Below are 23600 nucleotides of genomic sequence, written 5' to 3'. Positions count from 1 at the left end.
TTAAGTCATTTATACAACCCTTTTCTGTGCAATTTAAGGTGATATTAGATAAGGATCTGTCTTGATGGAGTTTACAATCAGAGAAAAAGATTATATCAAGTGTTGTGAAAAATGTCTAGTAGTTCTAGAGAAAGAGTTTAGGGGCATTATAAGACATCAGTATGGGCCACTTTAATCCACAGTAAACTTTCTTGATATGCGCAGTAGGGAGAGTAAAACAAAGTTACCATATTAGGTCTCAGGGGAAGAGGATTCCTGACTAAGGATATTGGGGAATTCTTCTTGGATAGAAGGAATTTCATTTAACCTTTCAGGAATGGAGAAGTTGGAATTCATGAGGGAAGGAGACAGAGTAGGGCATACTGGAGTGTGGGAATAATGTGAGCATAAAGGCAGAATATTTCAGGGCATAGTCTTAGAAAATGAAAGGTTGGCAGCATCTCAAAGTATTTTGTAATAAAATAACATTGGACAGGAAAGGCACAGGGAGGTGCATTGGATCGTGTAAGTTCTTGAATGCCAATCATAGAAGTTTAAACTTGATTTGGGTGGCAACACAGAACTGTAGAAGGTTTTTCAGCATTGATGTTACCTGAGGGGAAGTACCATGTGGAAGCTTGAGGACAATTCTGATTTTTCCTTAACTGGCCATCTATTGAACAGTGAATGCCTTAGAAGTGTTTGCTCTGAATGTCCTTCACATGAAGATAAAAAGGAAAGTGAATGCCAGTTGTCTGTTTTCCTTTAATAGGCAATATGCAATGAATTTCGCGACATGCTGAGAAATGGCAGACTCTTCTGCACCAGGGAACATGATCCTATCCAAGGCTTAGATGGGAAGCGTTATGGGAATAAATGCTCCATGTGTCAAGACTTCTTGTGAGTATAAAGAGGGCCAGCATGATCTCTGCTTTGAGTTCTCTGGAGTTGACTCCCTTTGTAGAAAACAGCTCATTCTCATTCTCTCATTTCTCATTTTCCTACTCATTTCTCATTGCCCCTTTCTCCTCTGCCAGGGAAAAGAAAGTCATTCACAGAATTGGTTGATTTTTCTTCATAACCAAATATAGGGATCAAAATTGCTGGCTCTGCTTTGGTGTGATTACTGTTCCATGATCTTAGAACCATAGATACTCAGATCTGTTGTTTCTGCTTCTCATCTGTATTGATAGCTTTTGTTTTTATGTCATTTACATTTTAACTTATAGCCTCCTATCCTTGTAGCTTACTGGCTCATCCATTGTCATTGGGAATAAAACTAGAAGGAGAGAAAAGCAGTTCAGTAAAGCTAAACAATACATCAACTGAGACAGACAGTATATGCAGTAATCTAGAGTCATAGTCCCCACTTCTACAAAGAAGAGAGGCAAGTAGATGTTCTAGACTCCAGGACAGAGTTACTTTATCATTCAAATTACAATAGCATTCAAGGTTTTCCTTTTCCTTTTCTTTCCATTTGTATTCTTGAAGTAATTGAGTGTACTTCACTAGCATCTGTTCCCTTCACTTGAGATCCATAGGGTTACTGAAGAGCAAGACCTTTCTTCATACCCAGCATACACCACTCAACCCCAAAACACATAGACCTTCCCATTTCCCTCCAGCACAAACCCACACTCACTCTACTTCAATAATAATTTTTGATGTCTATAGGTCCCTTTTTTCCTTCTAATGCAGAATTATTGTGGTGATTCAGGTATTTTATCTTTTCAGGCTTTGGACTCATAGGTTCCCATTCCCATTGAGATCATTGATCCCAGACCTATTTCTCAGTCATTCTAACTTCTATATCAATCTAGAGCCTCAAGAGCCATCTTTTATCTCTCCAAAGCCCCATGTTCCCACAGCATAGGACTCAACACCCAGATTCTGCAGGATCACCACTGACCAAATGCAGACTATCCACTGACTCAAGTGCTTTACAATTTGGGAGTAAATGGAAACTCTGGGTACTGAGTCATCCATACCTCAGTCTTTAGTCTTCTAGTATACTTAGTGCACAAATTCTCTCTGAGCCTTACACAAGGGACCACACCTCAATGCATTCACATAGAAACCAGCATGAATTCAAATCTTGTATTAAGGTTCACAATGCTTATGACCCCTCAAAGTTCATACCAAAGAGACATACATATTTGAGGTCCTTACTATTTGGAAATTCTTCATACTCACAGAGACAGAGCTACAAACTCTATTGAATTCTTCCTGAGATCTGTCCCCAGACCTAGTTTAACCACTTGGACTTAAAAAGGCTATGTTCAGGGAATAATCTTGGTGGCTTTCCTATAATTCGGAGGAGGGAGGTGTTAGTGTGATTGATCACCTCAACAAGTACTTGAAGGTTGTTTTCCTCTTAGTTACTGAAAGCCAACTCCAGGATTTGATGGTATTCTCAGAACCAGAAAATTCTGAAAACACAGATTCATAGGACTGAAGATTAAATGAAATGGTCCTCTCTCAGGAGGTCATACTCTTAGACTCTTTAGATTCTCAGAACCTTAGAGCCTTTTCCTTCTTAGACTCTTATAGACTTAGATCTTTGGTTTTTATTACTTTTAACATTTAAAAAGTTCAATCAAGAGTCTTAGATTCTTGGAATTTTAACATCTCTATACCTCAACATCTAAAAGATAGAACTGATTTGGCCCATCCTGGCCTCTTGGTGGCAATCTCTTATATTCCATCTTTAACAGGGAGTCATTCACCTTCTTCTTAGATGCTTCTAAGGATAGGAAACTGATGATTCCTAAATATAGTTTGAATTTTAAAATTGTATTTAATTAATTCATTTAGAATAGTTTTTGATGGTTACAGGATTCATATTCTTTTCCTCTGCTCCACCCCAGCCAACCCTGGAAAAGAAGGGCAATTACACTGGGTTTTACATGTGTCATTGATCAATACCTGTTTCCATATTATTGATATTTACACCAGAGTGATCTTTTAGAGTCTATGTTCCCAATCACATCCCCATCAGCACATGTGATCAAGCAGTTGTTTTTCTTCTGTGTTTCTGCTCCCCCAGTTCTTGGAGGATTCCTAAATTAGGTGGCAGAACAGAGCTCATTATAAGCTGGCACTTATGTAGTACTTAATTTTTTAAGCATATTAAATAAATTCAGTCTTTTGATTCTTATAATATCCCTATAAGGCAAGTACTATTATTATCCAAATATTATCCCAATTATTTTATAGATGAAAAAACTAGAACATGATGATTAAGTGACTAATTTAGAGAGTCACACAGCCAGTAAATGTCTGATGTGAGATTTACTCTCAGATCTTTCTGATCAAAGTTCTATATTCCATGAACTTTGCTACCTAGCTGCTGTAACTAAGAATATTGCAAAATTTGATTCCTATTGCATTTGGATGCATTTCCTAGGGACGAGGTTTCTTTCACCAGATTGTAGATGGCTTTTGCTACAGCAATGATTTATGTAAAAAGTTGTTGCACAGTAGATTCTTATTGGAGACTTATTACTGAAAGGTCCCATTGGTGTTCCTCCTGAGGATGGAGGGCTGACAAGCAAAGTTGAGGAGGGAGAAAAGTTAGTATTCATATTCCTAACAGAGTTTACTTTCTTTATTCTCTTACAGCAAAGCAGAAGCTGAAGAAAAGAAAAACAATGAAAGATTAAGACCAAAGAGAGAACCAGCAACTCTTGCCTCAATCACAGTGAGTGACTGAACAAATATCCAGTTGGTCCTCCCTAGGCTATGATTCCTTGTCATTTTGGAGGTCAAAGTGCCAGGCAGTTTCAGATCACAGTTTTACCTGATTATTTGGGAACATGTATTCGTACATGGCCACAATGTCACAGGATTTGAAACAATAAAGGACCTTGATAATCATCTAATTTAAAGCTCTAGCTTTATACATGAAGAAACAGAGGCTCAGGGAGAAGAAGGGTTCTACCCAATTCCCCACAATTCATTTACACAAGATTCAGAGAAGACACAGTTTAAATTCAAGTCCTCTGTTGTCAGACTCATGAAGTATTGCTACAATACCTTTTGATAAATTTGAATGCTAGCCAAATTCTATCACAAATCTTATACAACCATCATGGACACTGGGGGAGTAATCTCTAACCCTCAAGCCTCCAGGCTTCCAGGCTTTCCTTTTGCATTGGTTTCAGTGACCTTATATCTACTTTTGAAATCCCTGCTCAAATGGCACATCTTCTGTGAAGCCTTCCTAAGCCATAGCCCCAAAGAGATCATCCTTCCTGTTCAGGGGAGCCCCTCCTGGTTGCCAAGTCCATGTGAATTCTGGCACAATCACACAGTCTTGAACTCCTGTAGTTCCATCAGCACTGCATGAGGTGCAGGTAGTCCCTGATACCTCCCCACAGACAGCCAGGAAGACCCTTTGATTCTCTATTAAAATACTTGAGGCAATGCCTCTTCTACCCCCTGGAGCAGAGTCCATGTTTTGTATTAAAATAATAGTCATGAAGAAAGGTGGGGAAATGAGCAAAATCCTAAAGAGGAATCTTATCACAAAAACTTACTATGTTGACTGAAAAATTCAAAACACAAGGCAATTGAGGACAGAGTAGAAATGTCTAGAAAGAAAAATGCCAAATTCTATTAGGCACAAAACTCTTGGGAAACTTAAAAGATTTTTAAAAATAAATAGTAGAAGAACAATTTGGAAAAGAAATTATTGTGCTGCAAGAGAATCATTGCAAAAAGTGTCATCAGCTTGGGAAAGAAAATACACATGGAAAAAAACATATACAATATTCCACTAAAAAAGACAAATCCTTATAAAATAGAATTAACAGATAGAAAAGGAAGTCAGAGTGGTAAGAGACACTATTATTCCCCACTTCATATGGGAAGAAATTGTTATAGAGTTTAAGTGACTTGTCTAGTGTCACACAACTGTTAATGGTCTGCATCTGTTTTTAAACTCAAATTTTCCTGACGTCAGGTCTATCATTATCATTTGTAATTTTCTAACCAATATTTACTAGTCTGTATTATAATTATTGCTTACTGTAGAAAAACTGGAATGTGTCTCATAAAGGAGAAGGCAGATTCCTTTCTAAGATCACATGGCTAACTAAGTGGCAGATTCTCAACTAGACATCCTGGGTTTTAGTCCATTTCTGATACACATTAATGTAGGATATAATTTAATCAATTTTCCTAATGTATTTACTTATTTCCATTCATTCATTTTTATCCATTCGTTTATCTATTTATATATCTTGCTATAATCTATCTGTAGCTTTCTATTTTTTTTTGGTATGTTTTTATTAATAGAAAAAGCCATTAAATTTTCCAGGTGGTAGGTAGGGCCTAAAAGTCTCTCTCTTTTCCTGATGAATTCTCTAGTTCCAGTATATTTGGCAAACATTTATTGAGCTTATGTCATTTATACAACCCTTTTCTGTGCAATTTAAGGTGATATTAAATAAGAATCTGTCTTGATGGAGTTTACAATCAGAGAAAAAGATTATATCAAGTGTTGTGAAAAATGTCTAGTAGTTCTAGAGAAAGAGTTTAGGGGCATTATAAGACATCAGTATGGGCCACTTTAATCCACAGTAAACTTTCTTGATATACACAGTCGAGAGAGTAAAACAAAGTTACCATATTAGGTCTCAGGGGAAGAGGATTCCTGACTAAGGATATTGGGGAATTCTTCTTGGATAGGAGGAACTTTATCTGAGCTTCCAGGGATGGAGGAGTAGGAATTCATGAGGGAAGGAGACAGAGTAGAGCATACTGGAGTGTGGGAATAATGTGAGCATAAAGGCAGAATATTTCAAGGCATAGTCTTAGAAAATGAAGGATTGGCAGGATCTCACAGTATTTTGTAATAAAATAACATTGGACAGGAAAGGCACAGGGAGGTGCATTGGATCGTGTAAGTTCTTGAATGCCAATCATAGAAGTTTAAACTTGACTTGGGTGGCAACACAGAACTGTAGAAGGTTTTTCAGCATTGATGTTACCTGAGGGGAAGTACCATGTGGAAGCTTGAGGACAATTCTGATTTTTCCTTAACTGGCCATTTATTGAACAGTGAATGCCTTAGAAGTGTTTGCTCTGAATGTCCTTCACATGAAGATAAAAAGGAAAGTGAATGCCAGTTGTCTGCTTTCCTTTAATAGGCAATATGCAATGAATTCCGTGACATGCTGAGAAATGGCAGACTCTTCTGCACCAGGGAACATGACCCTATCCAAGGCTTAGATGGGAAGCGTTATGGGAATAAATGCTCCATGTGTCAAGACTTCTTGTGAGTATGAAGAGGGCCAGCATGATCTCTGCTTTGAGTTCTCTGAAGCTGACTCCCTTTGTAGAAGACAACTCATTCTCATTCTCTCATTTCTCATTTTCCTACTCATTTCTCATTGCCCCTTTCTCCTCTGCCAGGGAAAAGAAAGTCATTCACAGAATTGGTTGATTTTTCTTCATAACCAAATATAGGGATCTAAATTGCTGGCTCTGCTTTGGTGTGATTACTGTTCCATGATATTAGAACCATAGATACTCAGATCTGTTGTTTCTGCTTCTCATCTGTATTGATAGCTTTTGTTTTTATGTCATTTACATTTTAACTTATAGCCTCCAATCCTTGTTGCTTACTGGCTCATCCATTGTCATTGGGAATAAAACTAGAAGGAGAGAAAAGCAGTTCAGTAAAGCTAAACAATACATCAACTGTGACAGAATAAGCAGTAATCCAGAGTCATAGACCCCACCTCTACAAAGAAAAGAGGCAAATAGATGTTCTAGTCTCCAGGACAGAGTTACTTTATCATTCAAATTACAATAACATTCAAGGTTTTCCTTTTCCTTTTCTTTCCATTTGTATTCTTGAAGTAATTGAGTGTATTTCACTAGCATCTGTTCCCTTCACTTGAGATCCATAGGGTTACTGAAGAGCAAGACCTTTCTTCATACCCAGCATACACCACTCAACCCCAAAACACATAGACCTTCCCATTTCCCTCCAGCACAAACCCACACTCACTCTACTTCAATAATAATTTTTGATGTCTATAGGTCCCTTTTTTCCTTCTAATGCAGAATTATTGTGGTGATTCAGGTATTTTATCTTTTCAGGCTTTGGACTCATAGGTTCCCATTCCCATTGAGATCATTGATCCCAGACCTATTTCTCAGTCATTCTAACTTCTATATCAATCTAGAGCCTCAAGAGCCATCTTTTATCTCTCCAAAGCCCCATGTTCCCACAGCATAGGACTCAACACCCAGATTCTGCAGGATCACCACTGACCAAATGCAGACTATCCACTGACTCAAGTGCTTTACAATTTGGGAGTAAATGGAAACTCTGGGTACTGAGTCATCCATACCTCAGTCTTTAGTCTTCTAGTATACTTAGTGCACAAATTCTCTCTGAGCCTTACACAAGGGACCACACCTCAATGCATTCACATAGAAACCAGCATGAATTCAAATCTTGTATTAAGGTTCACAATGCTTATGACCCCTCAAAGTTCATACCAAAGAGACATACATGTTTGAGGTCCTTACTATTTGGAAATTCTTCATACTCACAGAGACAGAGCTACAAACTCTATTGAATTCTTCCTGAGATCTGTCCCCAGACCTAGTTTAACCACTTGGACTTAAAAAGGCTATGTTCAGGGAATAATCTTGGTGGCTTTCCTATAAATCGGAGGAGGGAGGTGTTAGTGTGATTGATCACCTCAACAAGTACTTGAAGGTTGTTTTCCTCTTAGTTACTGAAAGCCAACTCCAGGATTTGATGGTATTCTCAGAACCAGAAAATTCTGAAAACACAGATTCATAGGACTGAAGATTAAATGAAATGGTCCTCTCTCAGGAGGTCATACTCTTAGACTCTTTAGATTCTCAGAACCTTAGAGCCTTTTCCTTCTTAGACTCTTATAGACTTAGATCTTTGGTTTTTATTACTTTTAACATTTAAAAAGTTCAATCAAGAGTCTTAGATTCTTGGAATTTTAACATCTCTATACCTCAACATCTAAAAGATAGAACTGATTTGGCCCATCCTGGCCTCTTGGTGGCAATCTCTTATATTCCATCTTTAACAGGGAGTCATTCACCTTCTTCTTAGATGCTTCTAAGGATAGGAAACTGATGATTCCTAAATATAGTTTGAATTTTAAAATTGTATTTAATTAATTCATTTAGAATAGTTTTTGATGGTTACAGGATTCATATTCTTTTCCTCTGCTCCACCCCAGCCAACCCTGGAAAAGAAGGGCAATTACACTGGGTTTTACATGTGTCATTGATCAATACCTGTTTCCATATTATTGATATTTACACCAGAGTGATCTTTTAGAGTCTATGTTCCCAATCACATCCCCATCAGCACATGTGATCAAGCAGTTGTTTTTCTTCTGTGTTTCTGCTCCCCCAGTTCTTGGAGGATTCCTAAATTAGGTGGCAGAACAGAGCTCATTATAGGCTGGCACTTATGTAGTACTTAATTTTTTAAGCATATTAAATAAATTCAGTCTTTTGATTCTTATAATATCCCTATAAGGCAAGTACTATTATTATCCAAATATTATCCCAATTATTTTATAGATGAAAAAACTAGAACATGATGATTAAGTGACTAATTTAGAGAGTCACACAGCCAGTAAATGTCTGATGTGAGATTTACTCTCAGATCTTTCTGATCAAAGTTCTATATTCCATGAACTTTGCTACCTAGCTGCTGTAACTAAGAATATTGCAAAATTTGATTCCTATTGCATTTGGATGCATTTCCTAGGGACGAGGTTTCTTTCACCAGATTGTAGATGGCTTTTGCTACAGCAATGATTTATGTAAAAAGTTGTTGCACAGTAGATTCTTATTGGAGACTTATTACTGAAAGGTCCCATTGGTGTTCCTCCTGAGGATGGAGGGCTGACAAGCAAAGTTAAGGAGGGAGAAAAGTTAGTATTCATATTCCTAACAGAGTTTACTTTCTTTATTCTCTTACAGCAAAGCAGAAGCTGAAGAAAAGAAAAACAATGAAAGATTAAGACCAAAGAGAGAACCAGCAACTCTTGCCTCAATCACAGTGAGTGACTAAACAAATATCCAGTTAGTCCTCCTTAGGCTATGATTCCTTGTCATCTTGGAGGTCAAAGTGCCAGGCAGTTTCAGATCACAGTTTTACCTGAATATTTGGGAACATGTATTCATACATGGCCACAATGTCACAGGACTTGAAACAATAAAGGACCTTGATAATCATCTAATTTAAAGTTCTCACTTCATACATGAAGAAACAGAGGCTCAGGGAGAAGAAGGGTCCTACCCAATTTCCCACAATTCATTTACACAAGATTCAGAGAAGACACAGTTTAAATTCAAGTCCTCTGTTGTCAGATTCATGAAGTATTGCTACAATACCTTTTGATAATTTTGAATGATAGTCAAATTCCATCACACCTATTACACAACCATCATGGACACTGGGGGAGTAATCTCTAACCCTCAAGCCTCCAGGCTTCCAGGCTTTCCTTTTGCATTGGTTTCAGTGACCTTATATCTACTTTTGAAATCCCTGCTCAAATGGCACATCTTCTGTGAAGCCTTCCTAAGCCCTAGCCCCAAAGTGATCATCCTTCCTGTTCAGGGGAGCCCCTCCTGGTTGCCAAGTCCATGTGAATTCTGGCACAATCACACAGTCTTGAACTCCTGTAGTTCTATCAGCACTGCATGAGGTGCAGGTAGTCCCTGATACCTCCCCACAGGCAGCCAGGAAGACCCTTTGATTCTCTATTAAAATACTTGAGGCAATGCCTCTTCTACCCCCTGGAGCAGAGTCCATGTTTTGTATTAAAATAATAGTCATGAAGAAAGGTGGGGAAATGAGCAAAATCCTAAAGAGGAATCTTATCACAAAAACTTACTATGTTGACTGAAAAATTCAAAACACAAGGCAATTGAAGACAAAGTCGAAATGTCCAGAAAGAAAAATGCCAAATTCTATTAGGCACAAAACTCTTGGAGAAACTAAAAAGAATTTTAAAAATAAATAGTAGAAGAACAATTTGGAAAAGAAATTATTGTGCTGCAAGAGAATCATTGCAAAAAGTGTCATCAGCTTAGAAAACACAAATGGAAAAAACATATATAATATTCCACTGAAAAAAACAACTCTGTATAAAATAGAATTAACAGATAGAAAAGGAAGTAAGAGTGGTAAGAGATACTATTATTCCCCACTTCATAGAAGAAGAAATTGAGACAGTGATTAACTGACTTTTCTAGTGTCAGACAGCTGCTAAGGCTCTAAGTGTTTTTGAGCTCAGATTTTCCTGACTTCAAGTCTATCATTTTCATTTGTAATTTTCTAACCAATATTTTCTAGTCTCTATTATAAATATTACATACAGAGGAAAAATAGTAAGTGTCTCATGATGGAGATGCCACTTTCCCCTTTAAGATCATGTGGCTAACTAAGTGGCAGATTCTGAACTAAAGGACCCAGGCATTCTGTCTTTTTGTCCATTTCTGATACACATCAATGTAGGACATAATTTATTCAAATTTATTTATGTATTTACTTATTTCCCTTCATTCATTTATTATTCATTACTTTATTTATCTTGCTATCATCTGTCTGTAGCTTTCTTTTTGTTTTTGTTTTTTTGGTATGTTTTTCCAGGTTGTAGGTAGGGCCTAAAAGTCTCTCTCTTTTCCTGATGATATCTCTAGTTCCAGTATATTTTGCAAATATTTATTGAGGATATGTGATTTACAGAGCCCTTTTATATGCAATTTGAGATGATATATATCTTTATATATAAATCTATGTTTTAATGGAGGTTACAGTCTGAGAAAAAGATTATATCAAGTGTTATAAAAATGGCTAGCAGTTCTAGAGAGTTTAGAAACCTTATAAGACATCAGTATGGGCCACCTTAATCCACAGTAAACTTTCTTGATATGTACAGTAGAGAGAGTAAAACAAAGTTAGCATATTAGGTGTCATGGGAAGAGGATTCCTGACTAAGGATATTGGGAAATTCTTCTTGGATAGGAGGAATTTCATCTGAGCTTTCAGGGATGGAGGAGTAGGAATTCATGAGGATAGGAGACAGAGTAGGGTGTACTGGAGTGTGGGAATAATGTGAACATAGAGGTAAATTACTTCAGGGCACATGGTCTTAGCAAATGCAGTTTTGGCAGGAACACGTGATAATAACATAAAGTTGGACACGAAGGGCACAAGTAGGTGTATTAGATTGTGTAAGTTCTTGAATGCCAACCATAGAAGTTGAAACTTTACTTGGGTGGCAACACAGAACTGTAGAAGATTTTTGAGCAAAGATGTTACCAATGCCTGAGGTGAAGGAGCATGGTGAAGCTTAAGAAAATCTCTGATTTTTCTTAATTAGTCTTCCATCCAACAGTGAATGCCTTAGAATGCTATTCACATAAAGGATAAAAAGGAAAGTGAATGCCAGTTGTCTCTTTTACTTTTATAGGCAATATGCAATGAATTCCGTGACATGCTGAGGAATGGCAGACTCTTCTGCACCAGGGAACATGACCCTATCCAAGGCTTAGATGGGAAGCGTTATGGGAATAAATGCTCCATGTGTAAAGACTTCTTGTGAGTATGAAGAGGGCCAGCATGATCTCTGCTTTGAGTTCTCTGAAGTTGACCCCCTTTGTAGAAGACAACTCATTCTCATTCTCTCATTTCTCATTTCCCTTCTCATTTCTCATTGCCCCTTTCTCCTCTGCTAGGGAAAAGTAAGTCCTTCACACAACTGATTGATTTTCTTTATGATCAAACATAGCGTTCTGAAATTGCAGGCTGTGCTCTGGTTTGTTCTTGGCCAGGATTCTGGACTATTATTCCAAAGATCTTAGAACCATGGCTACTCAGATCTTTTGTCTCTTTTTCTCATCTGTATTGATAGTTTTTGTTTTTATATCACTTACATTTTCACTTATTGCTTACTGACTCATCTCTTTTCATTGAGAATAAAACCTAGGAGAGAAAAGCAGTTCATTAAATCCAAAAAATACATACACTGAGACAGACAGTATATGCAGTAATCTAGAGTCATAGCCCCCACCTCTACAATGAAAAGAGGGAAGTAGATTTTCTAGACTACAGAACAGAGCTTATTTATCCCTCAAATTACAACAGCATTCAATGTTTTTCTTTTCCTTTTGTTGTTCTTTCCATTTGTATTCTTGGAGTAATTGAGTGTAGTTCTTTAGGGTCTGTTCCCTTCATTTTAGATTCGTTTAGTTACAGGGCTCTTTATGTTTCTCAGATTCACAGTATTACTGGTGACCAACACCCTTCTTCATACCTAGCACACCCCACTCCACCCCACACTATACATACCTTCCCCTTTCCCCCTAGCACATACACCCACACTCACTCCTCACTCACTGGCATTTTATTGTTGTCTATAGCTCTCCTTTTTCTTTCTAAGGTGGAGTTATTGTGCTGATTTAGGGGTTATATCTATTTAGGCTTTGGACTCATAGGTTCCCATTCCCATTGGTATCATTGGTCCCAAACCCATTTCTCAGTATTTTCAGCCTCTATCCCCATCTAGAGTCTCTCAAACCATCTTTTTTTCCCCCTTTCCCAAGCCCCGTGTTCCCACAGCATGGGACTCAACACCCAGATTCTGCAGGATCACCCATTGACAGAATGCAGACTATCTGATTGATGTGCTTTACCATTTGGGAGTAAACAGAAACTCTGAGTCCTGAGTCCATCTACACATCAGTGTTTAGTCCTCTGGTATATTTAGTGCATAAATTCTGAGCCTTACCTAAGGGACCACACCTCAATGCATTCACATAGAAACCTGCATGAACTCAAAACTTGTATTAGTGTTCACAATACATATGAACCCTCAAAGTTCATTCCAAAGATACATACTTGTTTGAGGTACTACTATTAGGAATTTCTTCATATTCACATAGACGGAGCTACAGACACTTGAATTCCTTCCTGAAAACTGTCCCTAGACCTAGTGTAACCACTTGGACTTAAATGTCTAGCCTCAGGGAATACTCTTGATGACTTTTCTATAGTTCTGAACAATGTAATTGTTGAAAAGCGTGGGTGCCAAATCATAATAATTACAATTAAATTATGAGGCTGTTAGTAGCTTTTAACAATTTAGTTTAATTAAAAAAAGAGGTAGTACAAAGAGGGAAATGTAGGAAGGAGTTAAGGAACAGTTTAGCTAATTGCCTATTTGATGAAATTCAGCTCACCTCCAATAAAGTTTCAATCTCCAGTCAGAATAGCTTGGAAATCTCTTCAGCAAGATTACCTAATGTAGGAATCTTAATCTGAGTCTGTGAGTGCTTTATCAATGGCCACCAGTACAACAGCACCAGAGAGAGAGAGTATCCTTTCAGAATCTGAATGGGCATCAGAATGTCCTTTCAGCAAGGACCACCAGTACAAGAGAGGAGGAGCAGTGGCTGGATTCCCATTTATATGCAGTTTTCTCTGCCCATTGGCTCTCCAAGTGACATCTCAGGAACTAATCATAGTTCCTTAATTTGTTTGACACTGTCCACTGGGGCAGTATCTGTGGGATCAATTTCCTATCTCTGAGGGTGTGAACTCTCTTTTCCTGTACTTGCAATCAATGATAAAGAATCTTCAAGTTCCTGACTGATTAAATTAAAAGGGAGGGGAATTATAAGTCCCTGGCTAAGTTAAAATAAAGAGATAGTTAATTCCCTTTTCACAGGAGGGAGGAGTTAGAATGATTGCCTTCACTCAACAAGCACTTGAAGGCTGTTTTCCTCATCCCATAGTTACCAAATACCAACTCCAGTATTTTATGATGTCAGAACTAGAAAAACCTGAAAACATAGATTCATAGGACTGAAGATTAAATTAAATGTTAATCCTTCAGGAGCTCATCCTCTTAGACCCTTTAGATTCTCAGAACCTTAGAACCTTTACCTTCTTAGACTCTTATAGACTGAGAACTTTAAGTGTTCCTTACTTTTAAAATTTAAAAAGTTCACTCGGAGTCTTAGATTCTCAGAATTTTAGCATCTCTATACCTTAGCATCTAAGAGGTAGAGGTGATCTCAGAAGTGATCAGGCCAACCTGGAGTCATGGTCACAATCTCCTATACCACATCCTTAACAGGGAACCATTCACATTCTTCTTTGATGCCTCTAATGATAGGAAACTAAGGACTCCTAAATTAGGTGGCAGAACAGAGCTCATTGTAGGCTGGCATTTATGTAGTGTTTAATTTTGTAAATTATATGAAATCAATTAAGTCATTTTATCCTTATAATACTCCTATGAGGTAGATGCTATTATTACCCCAGTTTTACAGAAGGGACTATCACATGATTTGCTAAGTCACTCAGTCAGTAAGTGTCTGATGTGAGATTCACACTCAAGTCTTTCTGACCCAAGTTCCTTCATGAACTTTGTTATCTAGCTTCTGTAATTAAGTTTGTGACAAGATTTGGCTCTTGATGCACTTAGATGCACTACCTAGGGACAAGGTGGCTCACTCCAGAATCTAGATGACTTTTGCTCAAGCAAGATTTATGAGAAAAGGTTGCTGCACAGTAGATTCTTATGGGAGACGTATTTCTGAAAGATCCGGTTGATGTTCCTGCTGAGGAAGGAGGGCTGACAAGCAGAGCTCAGAAGGGAGAAAAGAGAGTATTTATATTCCTAATCGAGTTCTCTTTCTTTTATTCTCTTACAGCAAAGCAGAAGCTGAAGAAAAGGAAAGAGATGCAGGATTCAGGACTAAGAGAGAACCTGCCTCATTCACGGTGAGTGACTGCACAAGCCACTTATTTAATCTTCCCTGGGTTGTAACTTACCTTGTCTCTTAGCAACCTACAATGTAAGTAAACTTTTTTTAGATCATAGGTGAGCATTAATTCAAGTGAAATTTATATGTGTACATAGCCATAATGTCATAGAACTTGGAACCAGGAAGGACTTTGGATATCATCTAGGTTGAACTTCTTAGTTTAGAGATGAGGAAACTAAGACTCAGGGAAAAGAAAGTGATTCACCCACGATTTACACAACTGCCATGCACAAGACAAGGTTCAAATTTAAATCCTCTGATTTCAGATTCATGAAGGATTTCCATGCTATATTGTACTTTTGAATATTGGACAAACTTCCTCACTTATCATAGTCAAACTTCCTCACATATCAAAGAACACTTTTGGGGAAACTTTTCTACAGCCATCCAGGTAGGGCTGTAGAAAAGTTTCCCCAAAAATGTCCTAAGGCCTCCAAATCTTCCAGACTTTCCTGTTTTTTATCACTAGCTTCACGGACCTTTTTCCTCATTCCTTAAATCCCTATTCAAATGTCACTCTTATGTGAAGTCTTCCAAAGCCCTAGCCCCAAAGAGAAGATCCTTCTTTCCTCTGAGCTAATATTTATCTCCTAAATTGTCATAGAAGTACTCAGAGACCAGAAGAGCCAGGCCTTAAAGATTATTTAGATCATTAAAGATGACTAAAAATAGTAACATCAACATGTTTAAAAAATATTATTATCTATACCTCTCCATTTTACAGTAGAGAAAATTGAAACCTATATGTCTGTGATTTGCATAGAATCAAAACAAAAACAATTTATTTTAATATTTTATATTTTTAGCACTTTAAAATATATAATGAACTTTTTTTTTCACAGAAACCTTGGGAAATAGATCCTTCAAGTACTACTGCTTTCCTTTAATAGCTGAGGAAATTGATTTTGAGAGAACTAAAGTGATTTGTCTAAGATCTTGCAGCTAATAATTGACAGAGATAGGGTGGGCTCAGAATAGGAACCAGAACCTATCATGCTAAACCCTCTTCCATTTCACTCCATCTATTTTTCTAAGTTGCATTAAAGTGCTAAAATCTCATTAGAACAGAAATACAACTCAAGTGGGTCCTTGAAAAAATTAATTTGACTAGGGAGAGGGACACAGTATAGGTCGAATATCTCTGACTGGGCTCAGTGGGGTTCTTGAAGATAATTCTTTAAATCAGGGCCAGCACAGAGCTCTGTACTGATATGAATCTTGATTTTTTTTAGCCTTCTATCAATTAAAAAAATGAAGGGGGAGTACACTGGTTAAAAAATAAATAAATAAAATAAATAAATATGTCAGGACAGGTAGGTTGATAGAGAGTCAGGTCTGGAAACACGAGGTTCAAGGTTTAAATCTGGCCTCAGAGAGTTCTTAGCTGTGTGACCCTGGGCAAGTCACCTAACATCCATTGCCTAGCTCTTATTACTCTTCTGCCTTAGAACTGATACTCAGTATCAATTCTAAGATGGAAAGTAAAGGTTTAAATAAATAGATAATTAAACATGTCAACCTCCTTCCTCTCCTGTGTATGGATAGGAGCTGTGCAGTCCATACCGCAACTATGTGAGGAATGGACGAATTCCCTGTACAAGAGAGAATGACCCCATTCTGGGACCAGATGGCAAAATGCATGGCAACACGTGCTCTATGTGTGAAGTCTTCTTGTGAGTAAAATGATGGTTCTGAATTAGGAGATTGCCAAATTTCCTTCTAGATCTAGAATTCCATGTTCTGTATTTCTAAGGTCTATTCCACTTCTGAAGTACTATGTTCTAAGTTCCAAGATGCTTTCAGTTCTGGCCTTATAGACTAAGGTTCTTTTTTAGCTCAAACACTATATTTTGTATTCTAAAATCTTGTGCAATTCTGATATTCTAGATTTTAAGAACCTTTCCAATTTTGATATTTAATGTCCTTTGTTATAAGGTCCCTCCTAGTTCTAACATTCTGAGATCCATGTTCTAAGTCTTTTTCAGTCCCCAAAACTAAAGTTCCTCTTAGCTTGAACTTCCCATATTTGAAGTTCTAGCATTTTATGATCTAAGGGTCCTTCCAGGGCTGAAAATTGAAGGTGTCTTCCAGCTCTGGAATTCAATGTTCTATGTTCTAAGGCACCTTCTAACTGACATTTGTTAGGCTAAAGTCAAATAATAATTTTCTTTGAATCCTTTAGCAAAGATGTTTCTTTGGGAACTTAGGAATTGCTAAAACATAGACCTAGCCTGGGGAAAGCTAGTTCCTTTCAGGGACTTAGTTTGGTAAATGGATCTGCATATTTTCTTTCTTCTCCTCAATGCCTTAGATAAAGGATGTCTGCCTCTTTGACTGAGAGAATTCTAGATTGTGACAGTAGGGCACCTGACAGACTGATTTCCCCTGAGTTAGGAGCCTGTGAGAGGGGCAGAATTTCATGAGCAGGGGTGTGCCAATGGACTGGCTATCTGTAATGAATATTGAGATTTTAGGATCAAGATAACAAAAAGGACTTTCAAACAGACATGGTGGAGTCAAAAGGATGCCTGGGCAGGCAATCAAAGACCTAACTTTGAGTCCCAGCCCTTCATATGAACTGTGTGGTGTTAGATCAGTCTGTTAAGGGAATGATGTTCCCATTTTCTTGTCTGTCAAATGGGAACAATAATATTTTCATAATTTATCTCACAGGGTTGTTGAAAGGAAAGTGCTTTATAAACCTTGTTACCATATGGACAGAAGTTCATAATAAGAACATACCTTGTGAATTAGGTAATGCAGAGATATGATCCCATATTACAGATGAAGAAAATGATGTTTAGAGGAAGTGACTTCCTCATAGTTAAGATTTGTGTCTAAGTTTTTAAGTTAAAATTTAATATGTTTTTCATGAAAATTGGTTGCATATGAAACACAGCCCTGAGGTAATATGATCTCTTTCCTTCTCCAATACTAACCAGTCTCAGAGAATCTAAGCTAAGAGAATGTCATACTGGACAGACCATATTCCCTCATGAATGACTGTCCTTCATTTGTCTCTTATTTCTGTGTCACTGTTTCCATCCTTATCTCTCTGTTTCTATATCTATTTTTCTCTCTTTATTTCTTACTCTCTGTATTTCTCTTTCTCTTTTTCCAGTCAACAAGAAGCCAAAGAAAAGGCAGCTATGGAGACCAGCTCAATGACAAAGAGAGAAGCTGACAAGGTATTTATGCCAATAATGTTGATAGCCTGATGTGAGGAAAGGTGGGTCTCATGAGGTAATGGACTTGAGTTTCAGAAAACTGGAAGAGGAGAATAAGGCTTATAGGAGGGAGAGTTAGTTTCTGAACATAGAAGAGGTACTTCATCTTCTGAGAGGGCTGATGCAGGATTTCCTTTTCCAGACTTGGGGATTTATCCTGTTTACCTAATGACTACTACATGGCATAAATCTTACAAAACGATAATTCAATACATTTCAGCACTGTAATTCCTATGGTATAGTAGAAAGAGCTTTATACTTTAAGTCAAGGGAAATAGATTTGAATCATGGCTCTATCATTTATATTCACTTTGTTTCTCTGGACCTCCATTTTTCCCTCTCTGCAATGAAAGGGTTGTACTATAGAGTTTCTTTTCTTCTTTTTCTAATCCCTCACCTTCTGTCTTAGAATTAATATTGTATTTTGGTTCCAAGGAGGAAGAGTGGTAAGGGATAGGTGATGGGGCTTAAGTGATTTGCCCAGTGTCACACAGCTAGGAATTGTCTGAGGCCAAATTTGAACCAGGACCTCCTGTAGCTAAACCTGATATCTAAGTCAAACTCCATTGATCTACCTAGATGCTCACCACTATATAATTTCAATGGTCTCTTCTCCCTTCATTATTCTGTGATTCTGGGGCAGCATCCTGGTAGAGATAGGTCAAATGAGCAAAGTCTAGTACTCGAAGGAACCATCTAATTAAACTCCATTTAATTGACTGATGAGGAAAACTATGTTCAGACAGGCTAAGGGACTACTTCAAATTCATTCATGGCTAACAAGTATTAAAAACAAGATTTGAACACAGGTTATCAGACTTCATCCATTAGCCCACACTGTCCCCCTTCTCAGAGTTGATTGGTATTTGTGCTAAAGATCAACCATGGGTTGTTGGTTTTTTTTGTTTTTGTTTTTGTTTTTTTCCTAAATGTACAAAAAGTAGTGGTTGGTCGGGAACATTGGAAGAACAATGGGTCTAGAGTCAGAATCCTTAGATCTGAGTTATGTCATGAATTACTTGGGGCTTACCACTGAATAGCTAAGAACCTAAAGCTACTTCTTTTCAATTGAAAGGGTGGAACCAGGTTATCTTTAAGCATCTTCCTGCACTAGTTTCCATAAAACATATGAAGTCAAACTGGAGGGCAATGTGCTTGAGGAAGAAAAAAAAGTTGTATAAAAAGGGGAAGAAGAGGGAACTGAAAGAAACCTTCACTCTAGCAGACTTCTCTTGATTTTCTTCACAGGATTTGTGCAGTGAATTCCGGGACCAAGTAAGGAATGGGAGGCTGGCTTGCACCAGGGAGAATGATCCTTTCCAAGGCCCTGATGGCAAAATGCATAACAACAAGTGTTCCATGTGTTCTAGATTATTGTGAGTACATGTGTGATATTCCATCTTTCTCCAAATGAAGGCTAGCACAGAAAACTCGAACCCTAGCTAGGTGTCTAATGAATCTGGAAGAACTCTAGTGAAAGAAGTAGGGTTTAGGAGTGAGGAGTCCTGGTCATCTTGTTCTGCTACCAACAGACTGTGGGACTTGATTTCTTCACTTATACCGTGAATGATGGGGCTGGAGCAGCTATCCTTTAGTATTTATTCTAGCTCCACCATTCTATATTCTTAAATGCATATGTACCTATGTACATATATATATATACATATGCTTATATGCAATATATACATATAATGAAACTTTCTATGGTTTAGTTTTGACATAATTAATAGTTCTCTATATAACCTCTTTTTCCTCTCCTAGAGAGCCATTCTTTATAACAAAAAGGAAAAAAGAGAGGAGGAAAAATGAGCAAAACCAATTTTAATAGGTTTCATGAGCAATGCTTTAAGACTCCTTCCTTCTCCATGTCTGTGTTCTAAGGCTCTGTCTAGCACTAATATCCTTTGTTCTAAGATTGCTTCTGACTTCTGACTCTTTAACTCATTACAGTGGTTAGGGCATGACAATATAGATTAATTTCTGGAAAAACCCTCAAATATAACCTGAAAATTAGCTCCAATAGATTAATATAAATTAACAGGATAATATTTAAGATGAAAATGCCTTTGAGTGAAGTCTGTTTTCTGTTGATCTCTATAAACTATTACCTCAAATATTTGGTTTTTATAGCTGTAAAACCATAACCAAAGATCAAGAGGTACATCTACAAATGTCAGAATGATTTGAGGTCACTTTAAGAAAGAAACAGGGAAACATTTTTCTGCCAAGGGCTATTGATTTACAGAATGAAAAAATAAATAGATGACATTCAAAGGCCACATAAAAGGAAAAGATAAATTTAAATACGTTTTAACATTTCTTTAAAGAAAAAAATGAAATACTCAAACTTTTATGCTTTTTACATTAAGGAAAGGAGCACTTAATATATTTAATATATATTTTTATACATGTAGGTATGTGTGTTGTGTGTGTATGTGTGTGCTTTGCACTGGATAAGTCAAAGGAAAGAAAAGTCAAGGGAAGTGAATGTTGAGAAGAAATGGGAGGTAACAATCAAAGAAGGAGTGAAAGACAGAGAAATAAAAGAAACCTGGGGAGTCAGGAGAGACATAGCCAGAAAAATAAAGACGTATAAATGGGTTTTGAGATGAAGATATTAATATTATCTTCTTAGGACAGCATTATATTAATTTTTTCCAAAAGTGAATTTGGCTCTACCTGAATAGAAAATGGCTCAAATTTTGCAATACTTTAAAATCTGTAAAGCACTTCCCTCTCAACACCACTGTGAGACAAATATTAAAAATAAGATTAACTCCTATTTTGGAAGAGCTTTTAGACCATTCTTCCCAGAAAACATGAAGGCTATGTAGTATAAATTTAATGCCTATTTTACAGAAGAGGAAACTGAAGCTCAGAGAGCATTAATACCTGGTTCAATATCACATAGCATCTAGCATATTAAATGAAGTGAAATGAAATGAAAGGAATGAAAATCTGACTGCAAATCAGGGCTTTTCCCACAATGGCATACTTTTCTAATTCTTCTTGAAATCCATAAGTAAATTAGCACAAAATGTGAATTTGCTGACTAAATACTTCTCATATCTTGAAGTATTTAATTCCATCTCACTAAAGCCTTTGTTCTGACAGAGAGGAAATTATTCAGTAGTATTAGTCCTTTTAGCAAGATGAAATTCAGCCAAAGACTCTAATTTGCCTGAAATTAATCAGGTATTAAACAAACATTTGTGAAGCACTGTGTGTGGACACTTTGCAGAATCAAAGCAGAAACAGTCCCTGCCCTCAAGGATCTTGTACTCTAATGAGAGAAGTGGTTGTTTGCTCTGACTTTCTCTCCTGTGTGCAGCAAACTGGAAGAGGAAGAGAAGAAAGCCAAAAATGAGGAAGAAAAAGTAGCTACAGAAAACAAGGTTAAGAGAGAAGCAATTCAGGTAATTATTTTCACATCCTGCTCTTCCTTCATACCTGTTGGGTTACCTGGGGACCCTTCCCTATAACCATCAGCTGTGCACAGTTGGCTTCCTCCATCAACTGCATTTCACTCCTGCCACTGATGGCCTTTTATGTCCATTCCATGCATTTTAGAAAGGGCAAGTCTTTTTTAAATGAAAGGAAATTTATTGTAATAGAACACTGGATGGGGAGTCAATGCTAGGTTCATATCTTAGCCCCACTCAGTAAACTATGCAAAACTAAGTCAATCCTTTCTCTATGCCTCAGTTTCTTCATCTGTAGAAGGAGAGAGTTTGCCTATATGATACATTTCTTTCTGACTCAAATCCTATTAAGTGGATCCTTCAAAAACCCACACAAATATAAACTTTTTTTCTTGTTTAGGCAATATATTCTTATCTGGATTATTCATTGGTTCAAAGGATTTAGAACTTGATGGGATCTTAGAAGTTGTGTTATTTATTTCTATAATTTTACTGATGTGGAAACTAAACCAGAAAGGTTGTGATTTTTCTAAAGTTCATTCAGAAAGTGAGAAGCAGAAACAGGATTTGAATCCAATAGATAGTACATGTAATGGATGGATTTCCTGAACTAAAAGTCAGGAGATCTGAGAAGAAATTTCAACTCTATTCTTTAGTAATAAGATTTTGGCAAATCTCTTCCTCTCTTTTATCCTCAATTTCCTGCTCCTAATATTGGGGAGAATCTTGCATGCAAGAGTATTGTGATCAAATGAAACAATGTAAAAATAATTTATACTAAGTATTATATAATTGTAAATGATGATAATGATGGCAACAAAAAGAATAATTATCCCTGTTACTACTGACTTCAATATCTCAAAAGACTTGATTCTTTGTCAATATTGTACTAATTCCACTAATACAGATTATTTCTCTCTTGTTTTATTAAATGGTTTTCATGAGTTTTTATACCTCAAACAAATGTTCTCCCCCTGGTGGCCAACCTTATGGTAATAAGCATTACAACTTCTAGCTAGGTTGGTTCTCAGACAACAGTTAAAAGTTCAATTTATGGTGGTTTATATTTAAGCCTTCCTACTTTGGGAGGATCTGCTAGAGGACACATTTTATTGGTATTGCCTCTGACAATCTGTGGACCTCTCCATGTTAACATGACAGTCATTGGAGGAGGCTGTCAGGAATTGGTGGGTGGAATATGCTATAACTGCTGAAAAATCTAGAAGATGGGATTATCAGTTGCTTGACAGAGTAATCAAATGGTAGTATTTTCCTATGTTTGCTATTTCAAGAGAAATCATTTCTCACTTTATGGCCCATTCTACAAACAATGGCAACACTAAAGTTCTATCACACAATTGATAATAACAAGGAACACTTATATAAAGCTTTATATTCACATAATACTCAATTTCTATTATCTCACTGGATTGTCTCAGCTCTGGGGGGAGTTGTTCCCTGAAAAGGTGACAAAGCAGAAGAGGAATTAATGTATTTTTATTTGGTACATAAAGAAGCCAAGGCCCAGAGAGGTCATGTGGCTTGCCTATGGATCATAGAATTGGAAAGCACCTTAGATGTCAGTCATCTATTCAAAACTCCTCACTGTACAAATGAGATGAGGCTAAGTGGCTTCAGCCAAGATCACATGGGTAGGATGTAGCAGAGCCTAGACTTAAATTTACATTTCATTCACTGAAGTTGGAGAATGTCTTAGGGTTTTCTAGAGGGAGCTGCTTAGGGCTCACCAGAGTTGAAGAATTTGTTTGACTATTTCAGAGAGTAGGAAATTCTAAGAGTGTGTGGGGTATAGACAATTTTCCCTGGAGTTTACTTACTGCTGGTGGAGTATTGCTTTGCAAGAGGCAGAGAACTGATTTGCATTTACTAAGAGTTAAAAAAACAAAAACAAAATTAAAAACCAAAAACAAAATTAAAAAAAATACTTAAAATTTCAGTGGGGCAGAGAAACACTCACCATTTCATATCTATCAGGGGATTGGTTCTGGTTTGCTGGTTGAGAGAATTGTCTTGAGATCACAAGTGTCAGGAAGATGAGTTGTAATTTGACTTCAGACACTTACTGTCTATAACTCTGGCCAAGTTGCTTCTCTGT

The 23600-nt window shown here is 37.2% G+C and overlaps 1 protein-coding gene across 3 annotated transcripts in view; it reads left to right on the top strand.

Annotated features, from left to right (window-relative positions):
* Positions 1-23600, top strand: part of SPINK5 (serine peptidase inhibitor Kazal type 5) — a 92065-nt gene that overhangs the window by 40046 nt on the left and 28419 nt on the right. For 2 of the 3 annotated variants that reach the window (XM_056811623.1, XM_016428362.2), the window contains exons 13-22: positions 752-879; positions 3601-3679; positions 6132-6259; positions 8977-9055; positions 11475-11602; positions 14722-14791; positions 16381-16508; positions 17957-18023; positions 19311-19438; positions 21394-21478. In XM_056811623.1, the coding sequence (XP_056667601.1) occupies positions 752-879; positions 3601-3679; positions 6132-6259; positions 8977-9055; positions 11475-11602; positions 14722-14791; positions 16381-16508; positions 17957-18023; positions 19311-19438; positions 21394-21478 (1020 nt within the window). The remainder of the gene's footprint in view (positions 1-751; positions 880-3600; positions 3680-6131; positions 6260-8976; positions 9056-11474; positions 11603-14721; positions 14792-16380; positions 16509-17956; positions 18024-19310; positions 19439-21393; positions 21479-23600) is intronic. The other variant, XM_056811624.1, reaches the window with a different exon arrangement.

This window comes from Monodelphis domestica, chromosome 1, assembly GCF_027887165.1.
Source record: "Monodelphis domestica isolate mMonDom1 chromosome 1, mMonDom1.pri, whole genome shotgun sequence".
NCBI classification, from domain to species: domain Eukaryota; kingdom Metazoa; phylum Chordata; class Mammalia; order Didelphimorphia; family Didelphidae; genus Monodelphis; species Monodelphis domestica.
The sequence above is the reverse complement of the archived record's forward strand: the minus strand, read 5'-3'. Positions and strand labels throughout refer to the sequence as shown.